Below are 20,438 nucleotides of genomic sequence, written 5' to 3' on the forward strand. Positions count from 1 at the left end.
GCTTCATCTCCTAGGAGAGGCAGGAGTCAGAATGTGTGCAGGATTTTATGAGTCATTGCTTTAGACTTTAGAAGGTAACATACGCTTGACTCAGTTTGGGTGAATAGAAACCTGTTTTTTCTTTAGACTGGAATTTAATTTGTCATTCTGTAACATTAGAGCAATTTTTTTCCTGAATTTTGAAAAAAGGAACATAGCAAATGAGTGGAAAAATAATAGTATTTGAATAGCACTTAAGGCATTTAGGCAAGTTGTAGACCTGAAAGAAAACGCTTTTATTGAAAGAATCCTAACACAGCAACAATTGTACACTAGATTGTAAAAGGAATAAATTAGAAATATTTCAGACTAGAAATCAGTAATTATCCATACTGTCTAGTGTGTTAAGACAGTAAAGATGCTAGAAGTGATATATTTTGAGGGTGTGAAAAAAATTAATATATCCATTATAATCTGGAGACTGAATTTCTTTCAGCTTGGCAGAATAGCTGACCATAACACACTCAGCAAACCATTTGCCTTGTTGTAGACAAGGTTTGCAAAGAACAGCTAATCATTTATTGTGTTTTAACTAACAGAGTAATAACTTCTTACATCACTCTGTCTCTAGCTACTTATATACAACTGTTCCCATATGAAGATGTTTTTTTGCCTAATAATAGGAAACAATTGGCAGCTGATATTAAAGGACAAGAGGATACATTTTAACATACTTAATGAATATTTCAGATTTCTTTTTCCTAGAATGGATGAACTTGTAAGAATAAGCTTTTTGTTTTCCAGCAGCTCTTAAGAAATGTTCTCAACAGTGTTCTAGTCCCCTCCAAACAAAACCTTTCTCATGGAGGTTAAATACATATAAATAATAGTTAATACAGTATAAATAATATAACATTATAATGTTTATTACATATAAATACTACAGTTGAAGACAAGTAATTAGAAAATAATCAGCGCAGTCATATTTGGCGTTAACATTTTCTTTGGTGTGCTTTACTGGTGTTTAGTCTGACAAATAGTAATGCAAAAAGAAGTTTAGATTTTGTATTTTTTTTCTTTGAAGAATGACTTTTTGTACAACCACAGATTTTCAGATGCACATTGGGCAGAGTTGGTTATTGGACTGACATGGGAGGAGGGAGGGAAAAGCAACTTGGTGCTGGGTGTGCATCTGGTACAGCAAATGCTGCCAGACCCAGGAGAACTACCAGAATGAAGAACTCTTAATGTCACTTTTGTGTTTCAGTAAGTACTTTATTATTGAATACTACAGCCTGGCAAAAGATAAAGTGACAAATTATGTCAACAAGCCTTAGTTAAAGTTACAGAGGTGACTTAAAAAAACCTCAAATGCATAGTTACGTTTAACTGTAATTCTGTTTCCCTGGTTTTATAACGGGCCATTTTTAGAGTAATCATAGTGTATCTTAATGCTTTTCTTCTTAAACACCTAATGCTTCCTCAAGTTTATCTACAAACTTCCTTCAAAAATTTCCATATATAAACATAAAGAAGAAACTCAAGAATTTGACTGTATTAAAAATTCTTCAGAGATATTAAGTATGTGACTTAGGCTGTATATTTGTGTATTTGGAAATTAAATATTTAAACAAGTAAAAGGCAAATTAATCTGTGTATTTTGAATGCTTTTTTCTCTTTTGTAGAAGCAGAAACAAACTTGACTGTATGGTGGATATTCTCAAGCTTCTTGTTTCCTCTCTGAGGTCTCTGGCAGTGCATGTTTCCTTTCTGTATCCCATGCTTTTCTGCATCCTCCTTCTTATGAAGATTCTATGAAATTAAGTTTTAAAATGATAATACTAGTGTCGCTATTTTTTCTTTAATAAAATACCATTGTTCAGTAAGTTCTTAATGAATGGTCTTCTATTTTCCTCTGCAAAAACAAGGCAGCAGCTACCACTAAAGGTGTGTACTGTCTTTCAGTTTGGCTTTGGCCTTCATTTGTGTTAATGAGAACAGCGCTAAACAGCTAGCAGTGTTATCTGAATGAAAGATGTCAATCTTTAAGAATTAGGCTAGGCTTCTCTCTCGAGTACTAACAGGGGGTGGTAGCCATTTTGAAGGAAGACAGATTTTCCTCAGAATATTTTGTAAAACTATTATTTTTCAACCTCAGCTCAGGTATGGAAAGCTCAGTTTGGAAGAATAATGGTGATATTACTGTGAACATATTCTTTAAAAGTACCTGAGCAGATTATTCCAGTAGAGTTTTAAGTATATCAGCAATGTGAAAAATCAGTGTTTCTGTATCTCTGAGATCACTAGAAGATCAGATGCAACCTATAGTTTCTTAACAAGTATTGTTACAGTATTGTTAACATTAATGTACCTGTAAATATTGAGTAAACTTATCTTCCTCTGTATGCAAGTGAAAATGAAATACTTGTAATCAGATTTTTTTTTCTCTTGATTTCTTTTTTCTTTTTTCTTTTTTTCCTGGGCAGATATCAACTCCTATTATGTATACCTGCTGAGCTGAGCATGAGTGGGACCCAGCTTTAGCTGGTGCTTGTGTCTGGACTTGTGCAGTGTATACAAATAAAGGATCTGTGCTTCCCTTTGTATCTTTTATCCAGTCCCTAAATGTTTAAAATACTGTCCATTTTGATACTACTGACTTTTTTTATATGCCCCTTTAGGAAAGGAGAGGGTTAGCTTTATCAATTTGAAGTGTTTTTTAAAATGGTAACTTTAATATTTCAAGTATGGCATAACCTTAAAAGTTCTATTGTAATTTCCTCATACCCTGAGCAGAAATATTTAGGATACTGAAGAGGAATGATACTAAAAATATTAATGTAATCTCCCCAACAGGAGATTGCAAACAGCTGTTTTTCTGTCACTCTTCAGTGAGGCAGTCACTGGCTTCTGTATCAGCATTGCTGTGAGTGCTTTGTGTGAGACACCTGAAGAAGTTCATAAAACTTCTATTTTTTTTCTTACTTCAAAGCTTAGTGACATCTGGAAAAATGATTTATTTTAGGGTAATTTTACCATTTGTGCTTCAGTGCTACCCCATTTAGCATTCATATGTTGATCAAATTTAGGCTTGCCCTGTGTTTGTGCCATTTTGAAATCCCTGGTGCCAGAGCATGTGATTCCAGCAGTTTACTGTGTGGAACTATTTCTTCTTTTAAAAGTACATTATCTAAAAGAGATGAAGGAGTTAACCCCTCAAATTGTGTGTAAATCTGCCTGGTTTTGTCCTGACCTGGTGCCTCATCAAGAGAACTTTAACTTATTGCCTTCTTTTTTTACTGTTTATTATGCCACTTGTACAACAACTACCCACAGCTCAAAACATAGAGTTGTCTGCCTGAAAAAACATAGTTTTGTCCACATGAAATCATGTTAGTAATACTGAAGTCCACAATTCATTCCATGGTTTTAAGGCTGAAAATTTACTTGGCATGGGTTTTTTGGTTAAATTACTTAGCGTGATATTTTCAGGTCTGTATAGGTTTTGGGTAGTAGAATTATTTATTTTAACAGTAATACTGGAAGTACAGCCAACTTACAGCAAGATGAGAGTTTTAATAGGCAAAATGTAAGATACAAGCACCTGTAACAGTAATGGGATGTAAAGAAGGAAAAGACAATGGGGAATAGACTAGGATGGATATTGATGGGGAAGGGTGTTCAAAGATACTGTAGAAGAAAGGCTAAAAGCATCTTGGGCTTCTGTCCTAACATATACGCTGCACAGAAAATGGAAGAAAAGCACTGAACCTTTATTTTAAAAGGGATGTGTGGAATTTTGTATGGCAGAGATTTACACTGCAACAAATTGAAGATAGCGTGTTGAGCCGGGGGAAAGCACGCTCCGTTAGAGTTCTACAACAGTGGTTCTCTGCCCCGGATAAACTTAATAGGTGCAGTCAGTAAGATATTTTTGTCTTGACTGATGAATGTGTTGTAGACTATCAAGATAATCTGTTTGCAATAGACAATTAAGTTTTTAGTGAAACAGTGATTTCTGTCAGTTGGCTTTGAAATAGTGGTGACCCTGATATCTACCCATATGTCATGGGGAACGGTTTATGCAGTGTCGTATACCTTGTCCGCACTTTTCCATCTGTACGTAAGCAGCAGCTAGGGTTGGTTTTTTCTTTTGTTGTGGAGAATTCTTGGGTTTTTTTCTTGCTGGTAAAAACAAATAAAACTCCAGGCTAGACCTGTTCCCCTGTTCTTTTTTCCTGATTATATATATATTACTCAGAGGTTTCCAATTCCTGTATCATTTTTTTTTCTTCTTTCACATTACAGAAATAAAAGAGCTTCTCTTTGTCTTGTCTGGAGACTTTCTTCCCTTATCCTTTCTGAGGTGGTTTGTTCTAGTTTTGCTGTGAAAACTTCAGGCTTCTTGGAGCCACCGGCATGATGGTCTCCTACGAATCTCCTTTGAGTTTAGAAACTGCCAACATCTTTTTGTAGGGTTCTGCTCTCCATTTTTCCAAGCTTCTGGTCTCCTGTTTTTTGGCAGAGCAAATTATCTCTCTAAAAGGACATCCCTTCCCATTTTAACTTTATCTGATGCCTTTTTCTCTGATCTAATCTGCAACCTACACCTAAACATCTCAGAGGAAGCAAACAACTGGGCTAAAAAAAAAAGTCTGAGCACAGATTCCTCTAAATGGTTAGTCTCTGCTTTGCTTTGTTTTAAAAAAATAAAAATCATGATGATTATGAAGCCATTTTGGCAGTGCAGAGCCTTTCCGAACTTGCTTTTTTGTTTTCATTCAATCATAGCTTGAATAGTAAGGCTTTAGAGGCTTAGTGTATCTGCTTTGCTCAGGTCTTGGATGAGAGCCAGTTGTCTGCCACTCGACCTGTACACAACGTAAAATTACTCAAAAATGGGCTGATAAAGTGCATGGAATGACTGAGAAGTTGGTGACAATGATATCACTGCCCATATACCTAAATTTATTGTTACATTGTAGTTTGAGAAATTCATTTGCTGCTGCTTTGGGATCTGCAGGCACTAATTTTCCTTCATTTTCATCTTTTTTCAGCCACAATGTTATGATCTATTCCTCTGGATATGGTTCTACTTACAGTGCCGTCTTTTTGTTACCTCTGAAATTAGGACACTCCAAAAATCTTCAGTGAGAACATGTGCATGCTCTCTAAGCAGAGATTCACTGTACATCTGTGCACTGATCAATACAGTTATCTAATTAACTCATAAAAGCTGTTAAAGATACTGTCCTTTGAATCTGTAAATGAGTGTTGGTCCTGAATAGCCTAGTGTTTACCTCTGTGCCACAGCACTTGAAGTTAACCAGAAGTTGAAGTGTTACTTCTCTGCGTCAAGTTGGAGGGGCTTGAACCAAGAGGCCTTCAGGAAGAGCTGCTCAGTTGTAAATTTTTTTTTTTTTTACTTGGAGTTTAACAAATATTACTGTAACTTGCATTCTTCTGGGCTGCGAAGGCTGGTTGAGTGGGTGGTAGAGTAACCACAATTTGGAGGGTTTTTTCTTTTTTTATTTGAACTTGGGATGCAGTTTATATGTTCTAAAGAATTCTGTAAATGAGCCCAGATTTCTGGATGTGTAATTTATAAATAATCAAAATAAACAAGTGATATCATTGCTGTTTCTGCAGCCGTTTTTCTCTTATGCCCTAAAAGGCACTTAGTGTAAAATTAATCTGCTTTTATTTTGGTGATATTATTTCCATGATCAGTTTTGTATCAGGAGGGATAATGGTGGTATCAGCCTGACCTTGGGAGTGCAGTATAGATGTGTAAAGGTACAGATTTGCTTTTAAAAATGAATGAAATGGGTCCAGTTGCAAAATTCTCAGATAGAGACAAAAGATAGGTAAATCCCAAATAAGAAAATGCTTCAAATTGACAGGAGAGAAGCAGAGAGGGGAAAGGAAGAAAACTTCCCCCTAAACCTCATCATGGAGGTTTTACCAACTTGTGGAATGGAATGTTCATTAATGATGCTAGAATTTTATATTTTTTTCCCCGTGAATTGTCATTTTATTTCAATTCTTACTGCGATAAAGTCTTTGTTGCCAAAAGTAAAACTAAATTATGTGCTGGAATACCATCAGAGATAAATGTGCTTGTACGTCTCTTGGAGCGTCCAGGGGCTTTAAGTTTGCAGTGACGTAACTAACATGTTGGATTTGATTTTTAACATCTTGTAGTGTGTTGCTAGCCATAAAGGTAAGTGTGATAATCTCTAGGCATCCATTGAAAAGCTTATCTGGAGGCTTGCTTATGGAATGGATTGGTTGATCACTTTATTCCAAGCTCTGTGAATTTTGTTTTGCCATAAAATCCTGCCTGGTTTGTATCTGTTTATATAATTCATTTTAAATTTTAACAGGGTTAAGCGTGTTCAGAAGGAATTTTAAAAATTGTTGGATTATGATATTGAGGACATATTTAGGCACTCAGTGTCAAAGATCTGTGGTAGGGGAAATGAACTTTAGTTTGTACTTCCAAATTGTCTGTCCAAAAGTGAGGATAAGCAGCTAAGAGAGCTGTGTCCTAACATTGCTTTGTACAGAACGGGGTGGGGAAGTAGAGTACTAGAAGGATAAGCTTTCTCAACAAATCTGTCCATACCTTTAGTCTCCTCCATCCCACAAAAATTTCTGTGATGTAGCATTTAGTACTGACCACACAAATGTGTTATCACAATGTGTAACAAAGTAACCTGCTCTTGTTGAACCATATTGGGTTAGAGTATGAAGAGATAATCCCTCGTAAGGAATTGTAGGTGTGCTGGTCTTTAAGAAGTACACATACTTTCTTTTAACCTGTGTAATATGAAGTAGTCTGTATTCAGAGAAAGTAATTTTTTTTCCTGAATTTTCTTAAAGGTAGTCTCAGAGAAATATTTTTGCAGTGTTCTGAATACCTCAACCAGTCCTGCAGTAGATGTTTCTGATCACACTGTGCCACTGTTCTTTGGTCTGTTTGATCTTTTGCACTGCTTTTATACAGTTTAAACATAAATGTGTTAGGGTTATCATAACACAGTATTTTCTATTATTACAAAGTTAGCCTTCCTCCACTTAATTAAAACAATCTTTAAAATAAGTAACAATATATCCAGTGCATTGCATAATTTGTATGATCAACACCAATGTCCTGTGTTGCACTAAAAATCTTAAAATTTTAAATAACGGTGTATAGTTGAAAATGAAGAGGTATTAAAGCTGTTCATGGGGCCTTTGTGCAGTACAGCATAGTTCTTAATGTCATGTCAGAATTTTTTTTACTGTAACGTGAGTGGGTCTTTCAGTGATTGGGTGGACATTTAGTGTTTTCAGTTCTTAGCCACTGTGCAGTTCTAAGCTGTACTGAATAGCCATTTTTCTATGTCTTAATAGCCATTTTTGAGCCTGCACTGAGCACAAAATTAGATAATTTGGTACTTGGGGGTGCTCACTGGTGTTTTGTCATAGGTTTTTAGGTTGGTTTTTAACTGGAAAAAAACCCAAAACAACAGTATCCCAGGGAGTTGATGCTGTCATCCTCTCTTGATAGCTGGAAAACTGAGGCACAGAGGGAAAGATGGACATGGCCTAAACAAGAACTGCTATGGACTTTCAGTAATGGGGTCCAAGAGACTAGATCAGCAAGCTTATTCTCCAGCCCGCTGCAGCTCTGGAGCTGCCCAGAACCTGGGAGGTTTCCCAGCCACCAGCCTGGACTTTCCTGTAGTAGTTGAACTTCTGCCTGAGTTGGGACATGAGTCTGGGTGGGCAGAGAAGTCTGTGACCAGAGGAGTAGTTGCTGCCTGGGATGGGCAATGGTAAAGGAAGTTTTGCATGGTCCTTTCAGTCACGCAGTGGAGCCAGTTGTGGACATACAGACATTTCAAAGGCATGTCTTGAAAGCTCTGGGAAACATCTACTTTGGATGCGAGAACTGAGATTCTTCTTGGAGGTTTCTCCAGTCATCATGTTTTGGGAAGAGCAAGTGGCATACGCTTACCCAGGTGACAATTGCTGCTAACTTGCAACCCATCCACCATAGCACAAGGGTGATAAACTCATTCAAGTAGTAATAACAGTATTTAAACATTGATTAAAAAAATACCCAACACCAAACCCCCCTAGTTTCTCTTCATTCTTCTGTTTTCTGACATTCTGAGGCTTTGTGTCTGAAATATGAGTAAAGAAAGAAGAATATCAGGTTGAAGCTCTGTGGTCATAGAATGGTTAATCCCTAATAGTTTGAAGTTTACTCTGGTTGTAAACAAGTGGACATAATCTTAATGTTGCACAGGTTTTACCAGTATTTCCATAGGTGGCACTACGGTCTCCTGCAAGGATAGCATCTTAAAATGATGCTCACGTCCTTGGCATTATTCTTTGGGTTTTTTGCGTGACAAACCTCTTGACTCCCAAGCTCCTGGTGACTTCATTTTTCAGTAATCTCTCTGTTCTGCTTTGACAGGACCTTGTGAGACAAGTGACAGACGGCACAAGGGTGCATCTCCCCCGTAGTAACAGTTGGTCGGGGTGTCTGTGCTGGGGTGCGCTGCCAGGCGGTTTCTGTGACGACAGTGATGAGGTATCAGCCCAGTTTAGCCTGGTGGGTGTTTCCGCTTAGTCGTTACAAGTGCTAGATTGGTAATTAATAGATACTAAAAAAAAATGGAGGAAAATGAAATATTACTTTTCGAAGTACATTTGGAGGAAATTAGAGGCAGGGCACTAAAAAAATAAAATGCAGGTATGCGTAGCGTTTTCGCTGTCTTGATTTCTAGCCCCTGTATGAAAGTAGTGATTTAATACTTCATTCTTTGTGACAGAAATGATTCAAAGAGCCATATTTTTCAGGGCTTTTGATCTGAACGTTTTCGAGGGTGTCCGGTGGAGCTTAGAGAAGCGACCGGGAAGACGATCCGTGCCACAAACACTTTGTTTCGGTTTCTCCCCCCTCAGACCCTGGCCCCGCGCACCCGCGGGCAGCGGCGCGGGTCGGGGCGGCGCGGCGGCCCCGCGGGCTGGTGCGGAGCAGAGGCGCCCCCCCGCCCGCGGAATGGTTCCGCCCGCCGCCGTGCCCAGTCATGTGCGCGGGCCGCCCGGCCCGCCGCCTCCCGCCTCGTCCCTCAGAGCGCGGCTGGGCCGGCCCTCGCACAGGCACCGTGGCTCCTGCGGCCTCCTTCCGAACAAAAGGGCTTAGCCAAATACAATCCTTTGGTTGATAAGACTTTGGAAAGCGAGGGCAGGCGGTCTCGGTGGTGAATATTTTCTGATTTTTCCAGAAATCAAGCAGAAGATTGAGCTGCTGATGTCAGTTAACTCTGAGAAGTCGTCCTCTTCAGAAAGGTACAGCTGCATCTTTTGCATGAACGATTCATGGTGTAGCATTGCCAAGCAGCGGCGCAGGGCTTTTTTCCTTTTCCTTGTCAAGTTCGCTAGCATTGTGTACGTATTGCATGCCGGTTATTGTACCGTATCCATCGAACCTCTCTTTTTGGTTGCGCTTTGTGCATTTTTTTCAGAGATTTATTTATTTCTTTATTTTATTTATTTTTTTTTTTTAATGAAGCCTACTGGGCTGCAGCATGCAAATCGTACTACAGCAGGCTGCTGGTTTGTGTGTGCTGGTGTTGCAGACCTTGCTCCTTTTCACTGTCATGCGAACAGCATCTCGATTTCTAAATTCTTTTTTAAAGACCTCGCGTTTTTGTTGTGTTGCAGGAAACCGTTCCACGGTTGCAAAGGGTTCCTTTCGATTTAGGTGCATAGGAAATATAACTTGGTGAAGCGTTTCTTTCGTGTCCTGTTATGTGGAAAGGGAGTGTCCTTTGCAAAGTAGCTCAGGAATCGCAAATCCTCCAATTAGTCACATTCTGTAAGATAGATGTGATCCTTGTTCAAGTCTGTGCTAGGAAATGGAGCAGTCGCTGCATGCAGTAATGGTTCATGCCTGCAGGTAAGGACAAAATGACTCAGAAGTGTTTTTAAAGCAATTATTTTATCTGTCAATCAGATTATTACAATTTCAAGTAGCTGTTTTCATTTTAAAGAAATAGTTCGAGATACTAAATGCACATTAAGTTTTCTGATGTGAAATAACCTCCTGGTGATCATTTTCTTGATTTTTAAATGATCCAACCCTGCTTACTTCTGTTTTGCTTGCAACTGAATTTTAGGAGATATTTTTATTTTCAAAATTGCTTAAATACAGAGCAACATAATATATTTTTTTCACAAATTATTTACAGTAATCATTTCAGCTGTATGCAGAAGACCATCTGAACGTTTTCTATTTTGCCATTGTAATATTGGACGTTGGCAACAAAATACGATTATTAATTTTAAGCACTCAAACTGCATGCTGAAATTATTATCTAAAGTACATTTTATTAAATGGCTCAGCATAGAAAGATATAATGCATTGAAAGCTATCTTAAGGAGACAGGCTAAAAGACATCTTTGAAAATGAACAACTGCTCAACTGCTGTGTGGCATGCATGGTTTTAAAAAACAAAATGAGTGGTTTAGTTTGATTTATAAGTATATTTGTGTAAGATATGTAGAAGCAAACTGCATTGCCTTTCACCAGCTGTAGTATAGCAAAATATCAGCAATGAGAGATATAGAAAATGGTGGGGGGGAATGAGTTGTTAAGTCACCTTTCCAAAATGGAGAAATATAAGAATAGCTTTGAGAGATATTTTATTTATTTATTTATTAGAAATTAAGAATTATGAAAGAAAATGTTAATGTTTGTTTGTTTGTCTCTATCCCACCCTGATGCCTAAAATTTTTAAATACAAGGCTAATAAAATGGTGGTGATAACAGAGGATGATGGGGTGAATATAGTATAGGAAACAGGTGTTAACTTGATTTTTAGAAAGGCTTTTGTTGGCACTGCTGTGGGGGAATTCAGTATATACTATAGATGTTTATTTTATTAATATGAATGTTATGCAGTACCCTAATACTGAGCAGTCTGTTTTTGAGCGAAACATGCTCATAGTTGAACTAATGGTAGTCTTAGATGAATAGGTCTCTGTGAAGGTTTATAACACATAATTAGAAAAAGATGCACTTGTCTGGGATCCATTTAAATGCCATTCATTAAAAAGTAAGCTTTTATAAGCATGATGCATTATCTTGCAATAAAGATTAAAATGTGAATGTTGTATATGCACATAGATTTCTTTTGAGGATTTAAATATGTGGTACTGTTCACCTGGAGCTTGATTTGACACATCAGCTGCACAATTTATGTGGTCAGTTATAAATGAAAACAATTTTATATATTATCTGAGATTTTTTTTAAATAACCACATTCTTTTCACCTATCTAAAAATAGACTGATTTTTTTTTTTCCCCCAAGCTGTTATGAAACAGTGCTGTCTATCCTATTAGCTGCCAGTTCCTTTCCAGGCCCTTTCAAAATTACCGTATAAGATGTTTTAAGAAAAACAAAATTATAGCAATGAGAATTTGAGCTGCTGAACTGTCCTCAATCTGCTGTATAGCAAAATTGCAGTGTGTGTTCATACTGTACAGACATGAAAATATATATGTTTTTGACAAACACGGGAAGGGAATTCATACTTGCATTTTTTCAATTATTATTATTAGTTTTTACCCTTCCTCCTAGTGGTTGGACTTCAAGAAGCTTGAGTTCTCTGGGTGGAAATGCCAGGTGGAAGATCTGAAAGAGTCCATGGCTTGTTTTTTGTTTTCCACATTAGCAGAGGCTGCTAGACAGTGCTTGCATAGCAGGAGGGGAGGGGAGAGGAGAGGAGGTGCTCTGTGCATTTACAGAAACTGATGAAATGAGAATAGAGAAGGAATGAGAGAGAAGCCCATTACTTGCCTCTTTCTTTTGTTGGTCTTTGCTTTTACAAGACAGTTTAGCGTTCGTAGGTTTTCCTGCTCACTTGGCAAGTTCAACATGTAATCCTATCATAGAGGGAAAAAATGATGAGAAGGAAGCCAGAATATAATAGATGGTTTGTCTGTTATGGAAGCTCAGCATGTTAAAAATCCTGCAGCATTCTCTTAGAATAGTTGGTTGTTATGTTTTTAAGAGGCTTTTAGGAGATAATTAGCAAGAAAGTGAAATGAACCCTTTTGTTGAGGATCCTCTGAGATGTTACAGACATTGCAGCCTTGAAATGTAAATTAATACAAACCTGAGACGTTTTTCCTAGTGAGATTCATCCTTCCTTTCCTTTAACACCCCCACCCCCCCAGTAAAACTCTAATTGCAGGTAGGGGGGATAAGATTGTGTTTTGGTGTGTTACAGGATATTTCATTAAGCAGACATAACCAGACAGCATCTCTAAGTCCTAAATTTCTGAGTAGTGTATGCTGCCTGTGTACGTGTTTAGCAGCCTGTGTCAAAGTCCTCGTTCCTTGTTGATAAGGTAACCCGGGTAACTACGGATGCGAGTGTGCACATGGACGGTTACAGCGGATCAGGTAACCTGCTGTAGCTTGTTACCCTGAATTGATTTGTTTGGATGTCTGAGCTTTAAGTATACTATGGAAATGTCTTCCTACATGCTTACAATGTGACACACACCTGTTTTCTTTATCTAATAAGTAGTAATTCAACTACCGTGTACCCCCGTGTTCTTTATGTTTCAGTGGAGGCTGTGTGAGGTTACTTGTCCAAGCCCTGCAAATGTCATTAGAAAGCAAGTAGCAGCAGCCAGATGGAGGAGGATGGTCTTTCAAGAACCCTCCAAGAAAGCAAAAATAATTTCATCTATGTTGTATGAGTTAAGCAAGTTGTCTCACGTACAGTATAGTTAACCCTTTCAGCTGAACAGATTTTTTTTTCTGGCTTTGTGGAACTCCTTGCAAGTTTCTGTTTTGTTTTTAGATAAGTCAATTTTTCCACCTGCATCACTTTCTACTCTTTAGACTGCAAACCTAATGGATATAGTATTCTTCTTTTTTGTGCTTTAGGACGAAGAACTCAGTGTATTTTTTTTTTTTTTTTTTTTTTTAGCTCTGATTTTGGATTCTAAATTTATGTCATTTTAGCAATGCAGTTTGACCACAGGGTATTTACTGGTAAAGGTTATTAGCAAGGGTGATAAGTCTGAAGTATTTGACCTGCTCTTTTCCAGTCTTTCTGCAAAGGCTGCATATACATGTTTCTTGAAAATGAATTTCTGCTTCAGTGTTTTTCCAAAATATTAATAGCAGCCACTCATGAGCAGTTTTAAAGCCGATAACTGGTGTGTGCATAATTTGATTTTCATTATTTTGAGGGGCTTTATAAATAGCAGTAAAAGGAAAACACTTTCAAATGACAGTAGGACAGCAAAGTTTGTGTTATTTGATGTGTAGAAGTATTTGGGTGGGGTGGTGCAGGCAAGGTTTAAGGTCAACTGTTGGTTTTGGTTTTGTTTTTTAGTCTTGGGCTATGTATACCCCTATCCCTTTGTAATTTATCTTTGCAGAGCAAATTAATGTATTTCTCACTGCTTTTACATGGTTTCTTCATCAGGTCATACCAAAAATGCAGTCAGGGATAAAGTAAAGGGAGGAAGAAATCTGAAATAATGAGGAGGAAGAAAAAAGATGAAGCCTGAGTACTGTCTGCTTCCTTTCCTAAGAGACCTAATGTTAGTTGAAGTAAAAGGCATTGTGAAACAAGTTATGATGCTGAAAGATTCCTTCAGGTTTAGGAACATGTGGGAATGTCTTTGTTCTGCGGTGGGGTTTTTTGGGGGTGTGTGTGTGGGTTTTTTTAGTTTAATTGCGGATACATTACTTTTCCAAAGGCAGAATGTCACTTGTAATGAAGTACAGAAATAAAACACGTCTAAAAGTAGAACCATCAGCTCACAACATTAAGAATGAGCTGACATTGCCGTGTGTCAGATAAATGTTTTGGAATAATTATTAGATAATAGAGCATTATAGTGTAATAATTATTAGATAATAGAGCATTATAGTGTAATAATCAGTGTAATTCTATTGTTATTTATGTAACTAACATTAAAACAAAAAAATTTAGCAGAATAATGCAACTTTTTCTTCAGTTTTACTAACTTCAAACACGTTTCTTTAGCTGTCTTCCTGCTTTACTTTTTTTTTAAAGTGTAGAAGAAATATTGCCTAACTTTCATTTCAGGCCAGTTCAAATTTATTTTAGCAGTCATACAACTTCAGTTTTTCAGTTTTGTTTAAAATAATACATGATAATAAATAGTGTATATTTTCCCTTTTTTTTTTTTTCAAAATTTACAAGCAAATACTGCTATTCGTTGTATTTTATCTCAGAAGTAGGGAGGAAATCGTCCTGTCTTAATGTGGGCCCTAAGCTGTTTGTCCAGAGAGGCACTTCGTTCCACTATCATACTGTAGGTACTTAATTTTAGATTGCTAAAATGGTACCAAAAAAATTCCTATGTTTTGTGTATTTTTCATATTAAAGGTTTCACAAGCTCATTGTTTTAGTGTGCAAGGCTTTTTTGTGAAGTATGAAAGGGATGTACAGACAAGGAATGCTGCAGTGTGCTGTTGTGCTTGTGTAGGGAAAAAAAGGAAATAGCCGATGTAGAAGCAGCTGTGGAGCAGCTTTTTCACTTGAGGTGGTATTTGTAGGGGTTGTTGCACTCTTTAGAGCTGATAGTGCCTGTATCAGTTCATCAGTAGTCTTTGGAAAGAACTAGAATTTGAAGTGTATTTTATTTTTCAGTGATAGATTTTGTTTCTGTGTCTGGAATTTCTGCTTTAGAAAATCATGTACTTTGATATATAATCACAAGTGGAATGTGTCATTTGTATCACTACTATTCAGATGGTCTTTTGTGCACTACTTGATATTTTTTGTTTTCTGTCTTTTTTTCTTTGTTATTTTTAAGTGTTTTTCATCATGCAGTTATTTACAAGATACTTATTGCAGGAAGGTTTCTAATATGCATTCTGAAAACAAAAATCTCAGTTTTGGCACTTGTAACTAGGTGTAACTTGTTGTAACTAAAATGAGAGGACTTTGGGAAAGGGAGATATTGAGGGTGCTACGGTGTTACATGAGATTTTTCCTGTACGAGAACTGTTCATTGGGAACTAATGCAAGCAGTCCAGTGATGATTAGAACACAGTTAGTTAATGGCTAAAAAAAATTTATGTGAAAAATTTGAAAACTATGACTTGAACAATATGCTTTTGAAGGTAAACGTATGTATTACAATTCCACTCCAGGGTTAAGTGTAAATGGAAAAGTAACAGGTCATTTAAAGTAAAACCTTTTCTATTACAAATTCAATCTGTTTCATGACTTTTTTTCCTAATCACTGTCTTAATCATGACTTCACTACTATGTCCACTTCAGGCCCCTAGCCAGATGGTAAGAGAATGTTACCTGATAAATTGCATAAAACAGTGTGTACCTATCCCAGATGACTTGTTGCTGTGCTGTCTTACAGGATAAATTAATTTGTGGTTTTCTGCATCTTCATATTGATTACTTACAAATTAATAATAAAATATTTAGATGTTCATGTAATTCAGTAAATTTACTGGGATGTGATATGTGTATTTTCATTGAGCCACAATTAATGTAGTTATCAAGAGATGCTAAGTGACATGTTAAGCAAAAGTATGCCTATTTAAGCATTCAATTTTATTGCATATTTTGTGTATTATAAGCATATTATCAGGCAATCGTGGCATCTCTTGGTTTGTGAGTTGCTGTGAATTCTGCCATACAGTTCAGAGGATATCCATCAGTCTTTCCATTTGATTGAAGAATACCTTTCCTATCCAAAAGATGTTGTGACCAGAAGGTCTTTCACTAGTTCTGTCTATAGGCATTTTAACACTCTTGAGCCTCTGCCCAGGTTCTTCTGTATTTTCTTCCAAGACTCACCCTCAGGCTTGGGTAAACTCTCTGACATAATCCAGTCACTGTTACCTTACAAACAAATATGGAAGTTATCTCATCTAGGGTGCGTACCAAACTCATTCTGCTGAGTGTGACTAGATGGATATCGAATTGTATTTCCCCTTCTTTTGCTTCACTCTTTTTTTTTTTTTTTCCTCTAAAGTTCCGACTATGAAACAAATGTGTGCAGCTCCAAGGTCTGCCTGTTACATATGCTACAAATGATGTGGTGCCAATTCTTTACCAAGTTTGTCTACGCGGTTTCTTGTCTGATTATAGCTTTAGGTCAGTCAGACTGGTTGACTGCTTCTCGGCCATGGCTGGACACTGTTCAAGGCCAGAACCACATCCCATGTAGATGTTCTGTTTGTATGAAATTTTGGCCACTGTGTTTAGTAGGATGTTCAGAAGGCACTTTAAATAACCTCTCTGTACTGATAAATATGTCCTAATTCTAACTTTATCTTGTCTGCTAAGACAAATGACTGTAAATTGGTGATTTCTGTTTACTAAGAGATCGTATTTTCTTCTCTTGAAAGCTTGTGAAAACATCTATATTTAAATGTGCTGATTAATTTTGAAGACATTTTTTCCAAAACCTGTAGCAGTGTTAATTCTGTGGAAGGGAGGAGAATTTCTGAAAGCTACTTCTTATTTGGCAAAATGTCACTGGAATAACATGAAACGTTTTTAGAATTCAGTGCTTTGCTTTCATGAAGCAATTTCCTATGCCCCACATCTACTGGGATGTTCACAGCCTTCCTAAGAAGGCAGGGACTTGTCCTCACTTCTGTTGCTCACTATTACTGTGTGTGGAGAAGAGCAGTGTATATATTTTTGGAGGGGCAAAGCAGGCCCTATGAATGTGGAAACTCTTCTTAAGCTACGTGTTTGTTCCATGTTGTCAAAGCTTAAATATTAGCAGTAGTTCTGGCAGAAACTGGGAGAATTGTTTTTGTCATTAATGCTACTATAGAGACAGTATTGTTTTCTTTTGTAACCACTGATTTGGAATATTCAGCGGTGATTTTTTAAATTTTTTTATTTTTTGTGGAGGTGGAGAAGGGGTCTGAAATGCCTATGGGTTTCAGCGGACAGCTGTTTTGTTATACTGTATCCAGCATCAGGACCTGCAGATTCTCATTGTGTGTCATCTTCAGCTGCTACGGCCACTGTCCACAGAAGCATTCAGTTCCTGCCATGCCCACATACCAGACAGACGTATCAATCTCTGTTTATTCCATGCCATGGACTAGAATGGAAGATGTTTGGAATTAGCTCTGCTCTTTATGAATCCTTCTATAAAAGGATTACCTTAGCTATAGGAGACCACGTGTGGTGGTTTCCTCAGAGTGGTGCTTTGTCATCCCCAGTATGACAGTGTAAAGCCTTTTTGACAGCTCCTGTTGCGTATGTGATAAGAATCAGGAATTTCCACTGCTGCTTGGTGTTTTAGCTATGAGAAGTGTCTCCTTCCAAGAAGACTAATACAGCTTTGGATCAAGACTTCCCTAAGAGATAATGAAAAAGATGATCAGCCACAGTGATTCTGAAGTACATTTTTATCAATTAAAATGTTTCATTCTAATTTAATATCAGTAAGAGTAAAAATGGTCTTTATATGCTTAGTTTGAAGTCTCACTTGGCTCCTTCCCAAGGAATTAATGTTTCAGAGTATTAGTCTAGAAAGCCAAATAAAAAAAAGATACAGCCTTTCTCAAAATGTTTGTTTCACAACATGAAATAAATGAAAAAATGCAGAACTCACAAAAACGTTATCAGTGATCAAGGAAAAAAGTCTTCCTCTTTCTCACAAGTACTCTTGATATCTGTGGGTGGATTACTGAGACAGTGCGTTAGTGTAGACCCTATTCCTTGGCCACCATGGCTGTAGTGTGCTGCCAGAGAATGCATGATTTTTTGTGTAGATCAATAGTATGTAAAGGTGCTGTTGTTCTTTATGGAAATGTGTTTACAAGTTTCTCCAAGGCAAACTTATTAAATACGATCCTGTAATTTAATTTACATCTACTTTGTTTCATCTGTATTTTTGATTTACTTGTGCTACTCCTCCATATAATGGTGTACAGTTGAGTCCTGACTTGAAAAGAAAACACGTAGGAAAGATCCAGTCAAGATTCCTTTCAAATATGTTTAGCGCATAGGAATTTCAAGGGCTATTAAAAGAATCAGAGGACATCCAGTTGAAGTAGAATGGTGCCTGAGAATGCTAATACATTTTTTTACTATCATTTAAATACTCAGTGGTTTAGAAAATGCCTTAGCAAAACTTCATGGAGTGTGTTCCAGTAGATGCCAGGACAGCTTAAACAGTATGGACCCCTGAACTTGAATCTAAGGCAGATTTATAGACATAGGCTTCAAAGTGTTACTGATAGCTTTCCTAAGAAACTTGATAAAGGTGTGTGTCCTTTCAGCCATGCCAGTTGTCAGAGGTAGCCAAATGTGGAGGGCTTTGAGTTCCAGGGTCGTACCTTCTGTCCCAGCTAAATAGGTGAGTGCAAGACTGCTGCAGTTCTGTGTCCCCAGGGCTAGACAGAAATGAGGCTGAGTGCTTATTCCCAGTAGGTGTGTGTGCATGCACACACGCTCGCATTCAGAAAATGCATACACAGCTGGCCACACTGAGACTCAAACCAGTGCTTTTATTGGCACCCACATAAACATACCCAGAGCATCGAGCAAGAACTGCACAGACAGCCCAGTCCTGTTCCTTCTTTCCAGCTCCTCAGGGTAGAAGTCAATTTGTGGAATTTTCACAGAAGCTCACGCATATGCTGTATGGGTCCCCCGGGTAGCTGGACTTAAATGGTCCATGTAGTTGCTGAAGCCTTGTCCCATTGGTGTCCCCCAGTTGCTGGCTCCTAGACCCATGAGCGCCCACAGTTTGTGTTCTTACTCTAGTTGCTGATACTTAAACCTCTTACCTACTTGCTGGCCAGTCTGGCTTGAAGTTGGCTCGAATTCACACGTATATACTCAGAACAGAAAGTGTATACACAAAGAAGACAGAAGTAGGGTTTAATGACAATATAGACAAAATATGAGCATCATGATGAAGGGTGGAGCTCAGTCAGACAAGTGCACTGATCAGCCACCCATTTGCACTGGACCCACGCCATATATCCTTTTTCCTGCTGTGTTTCCATACTTGTTTTTATCTTATCCACCTTTAAACCTGTCTCTTCTGCCTCTAGGGCCTTCCCCTAAATATTTTATAGCATCTTGCATATTTTCACAATCCCACTGTAAGTTTTATGTAATCCCAAAATGTTCTTCCTCCCTGCACCCCATAAGAAGTCTGGTACCCATTAAGGTAGTAAGCTTTAGTTTGTAAGGTGTTTCTGGGGAGAAAGTTTCCTACTTGACTCATCTTGGTGGGTTTCACACTGGGTGAATATGGTTGAATTGATGGTCTTGGGAGTAGATGATTCAGGTGATCCATTTTCACTGATTAGGCTGTTAAGGTTTCTCTACCTATTGTTTTTCTGCTGATCTTTGCTGGATTGGTTTCTATTATGATTAGCCTTTAATCAGCTAGCCTTAACACTGGTCTCCCAGGGGTCTAGTAACACCTGTCAAAGCTGGATCTTGCTCTGTTTGGATTTTTGGCCATCTGACAGGGGCATCTGAAAGATTGAGATCAGCTGAGGATACAAAATGTGCAATACCTTTGCTCCATTCTCAAGTCTCATGGAAATTTAGTATTGCAGAGTTTTGTCTACTACTTAACTCCTATTCAGTTCCTAGACCTATATTTCTGGAAAGGAAAAGTGAGGTACCTTCTTGCAGCGTGTTAAATATATACTCTATACTTTGGGCTTACACCTGCTGGAGATGTTACTCATGCATCTAATGAAGGCAAAGCTCAGCAATGACCGCAAGCAAGTAGTGCTACTTGCTCTGCTGAACTTGTCCTCTGTGCTTGTTGCAAGGCCCATGTGAGGTAAGCACAGGGATGCATCATAACAATAATGAGTTCTGGGGCATAAACCAACTCAGACTAGCCATCCCACCTCTGTGTTCTGGTCCGGAAAAGAGCTGTCTGATAATAGCAATCAAAAAGTATTTATTGGGCCAGCTTAAAAAAGGAAAAAAGCAATCATATGTTCTTGTTTAGAAGAGGAGTAATGTCTCCAAGGTGGACAGGAAGACCAGTCATTAATTTGACGTGCAAGCATCAAGAGATTGCTCAATTCCTTTGCAGGGTAGCTGAGCAGGCAAAACCACAGACCCACAATGTGTATTAGCCAATATTTGGCTATCTGACATCTGTATTCAGAAAACCTGGCATGTATTATTTCTACTATAAGAGCCTAAGAGCTATCTAATACTTGGGGCTTTGCCAAGTTGCTTCTCTGAGGAAGAGAAATAGATTGTGTGATTTGAGGGTTGTGAGATTTTTGTGTATGTGCAGTTCTATTTATTTACAAAGTGTGTAAACAGAGCTGTTTGCTTGAGCAGAGTAGAAACAAAGTGCAACAAGCAGCTATTTTGCTGATGTTTTCAAGTCTGCCTGTCTAGCAAGTACTATACTAAAAAAA

At 37.8% G+C, this 20,438-nt stretch overlaps 1 protein-coding gene across 4 annotated transcripts in view; it reads left to right on the forward strand.

Moving 5' to 3' along the window:
* SRPK2 (SRSF protein kinase 2) overlaps positions 1-20,438 on the forward strand; it is a 147,036-nt gene that overhangs the window by 37,118 nt on the left and 89,480 nt on the right. Inside the window, exon 3 of one of the 4 annotated variants that reach the window (XM_074903355.1) lies at positions 9,264-9,327. The exons of the other annotated variants lie outside the window; for them this stretch is intronic. Within the exon in view, the coding sequence (XP_074759456.1) occupies positions 9,290-9,327 (38 nt within the window). The 5' untranslated portion in view covers positions 9,264-9,289. The remainder of the gene's footprint in view (positions 1-9,263; positions 9,328-20,438) is intronic. 4 annotated transcript variants of the gene reach the window in all.

This window comes from Athene noctua, chromosome 3 (genome assembly GCF_965140245.1).
Source record: "Athene noctua chromosome 3, bAthNoc1.hap1.1, whole genome shotgun sequence".
Taxonomy (NCBI): Eukaryota; Metazoa; Chordata; class Aves; order Strigiformes; family Strigidae; genus Athene; species Athene noctua.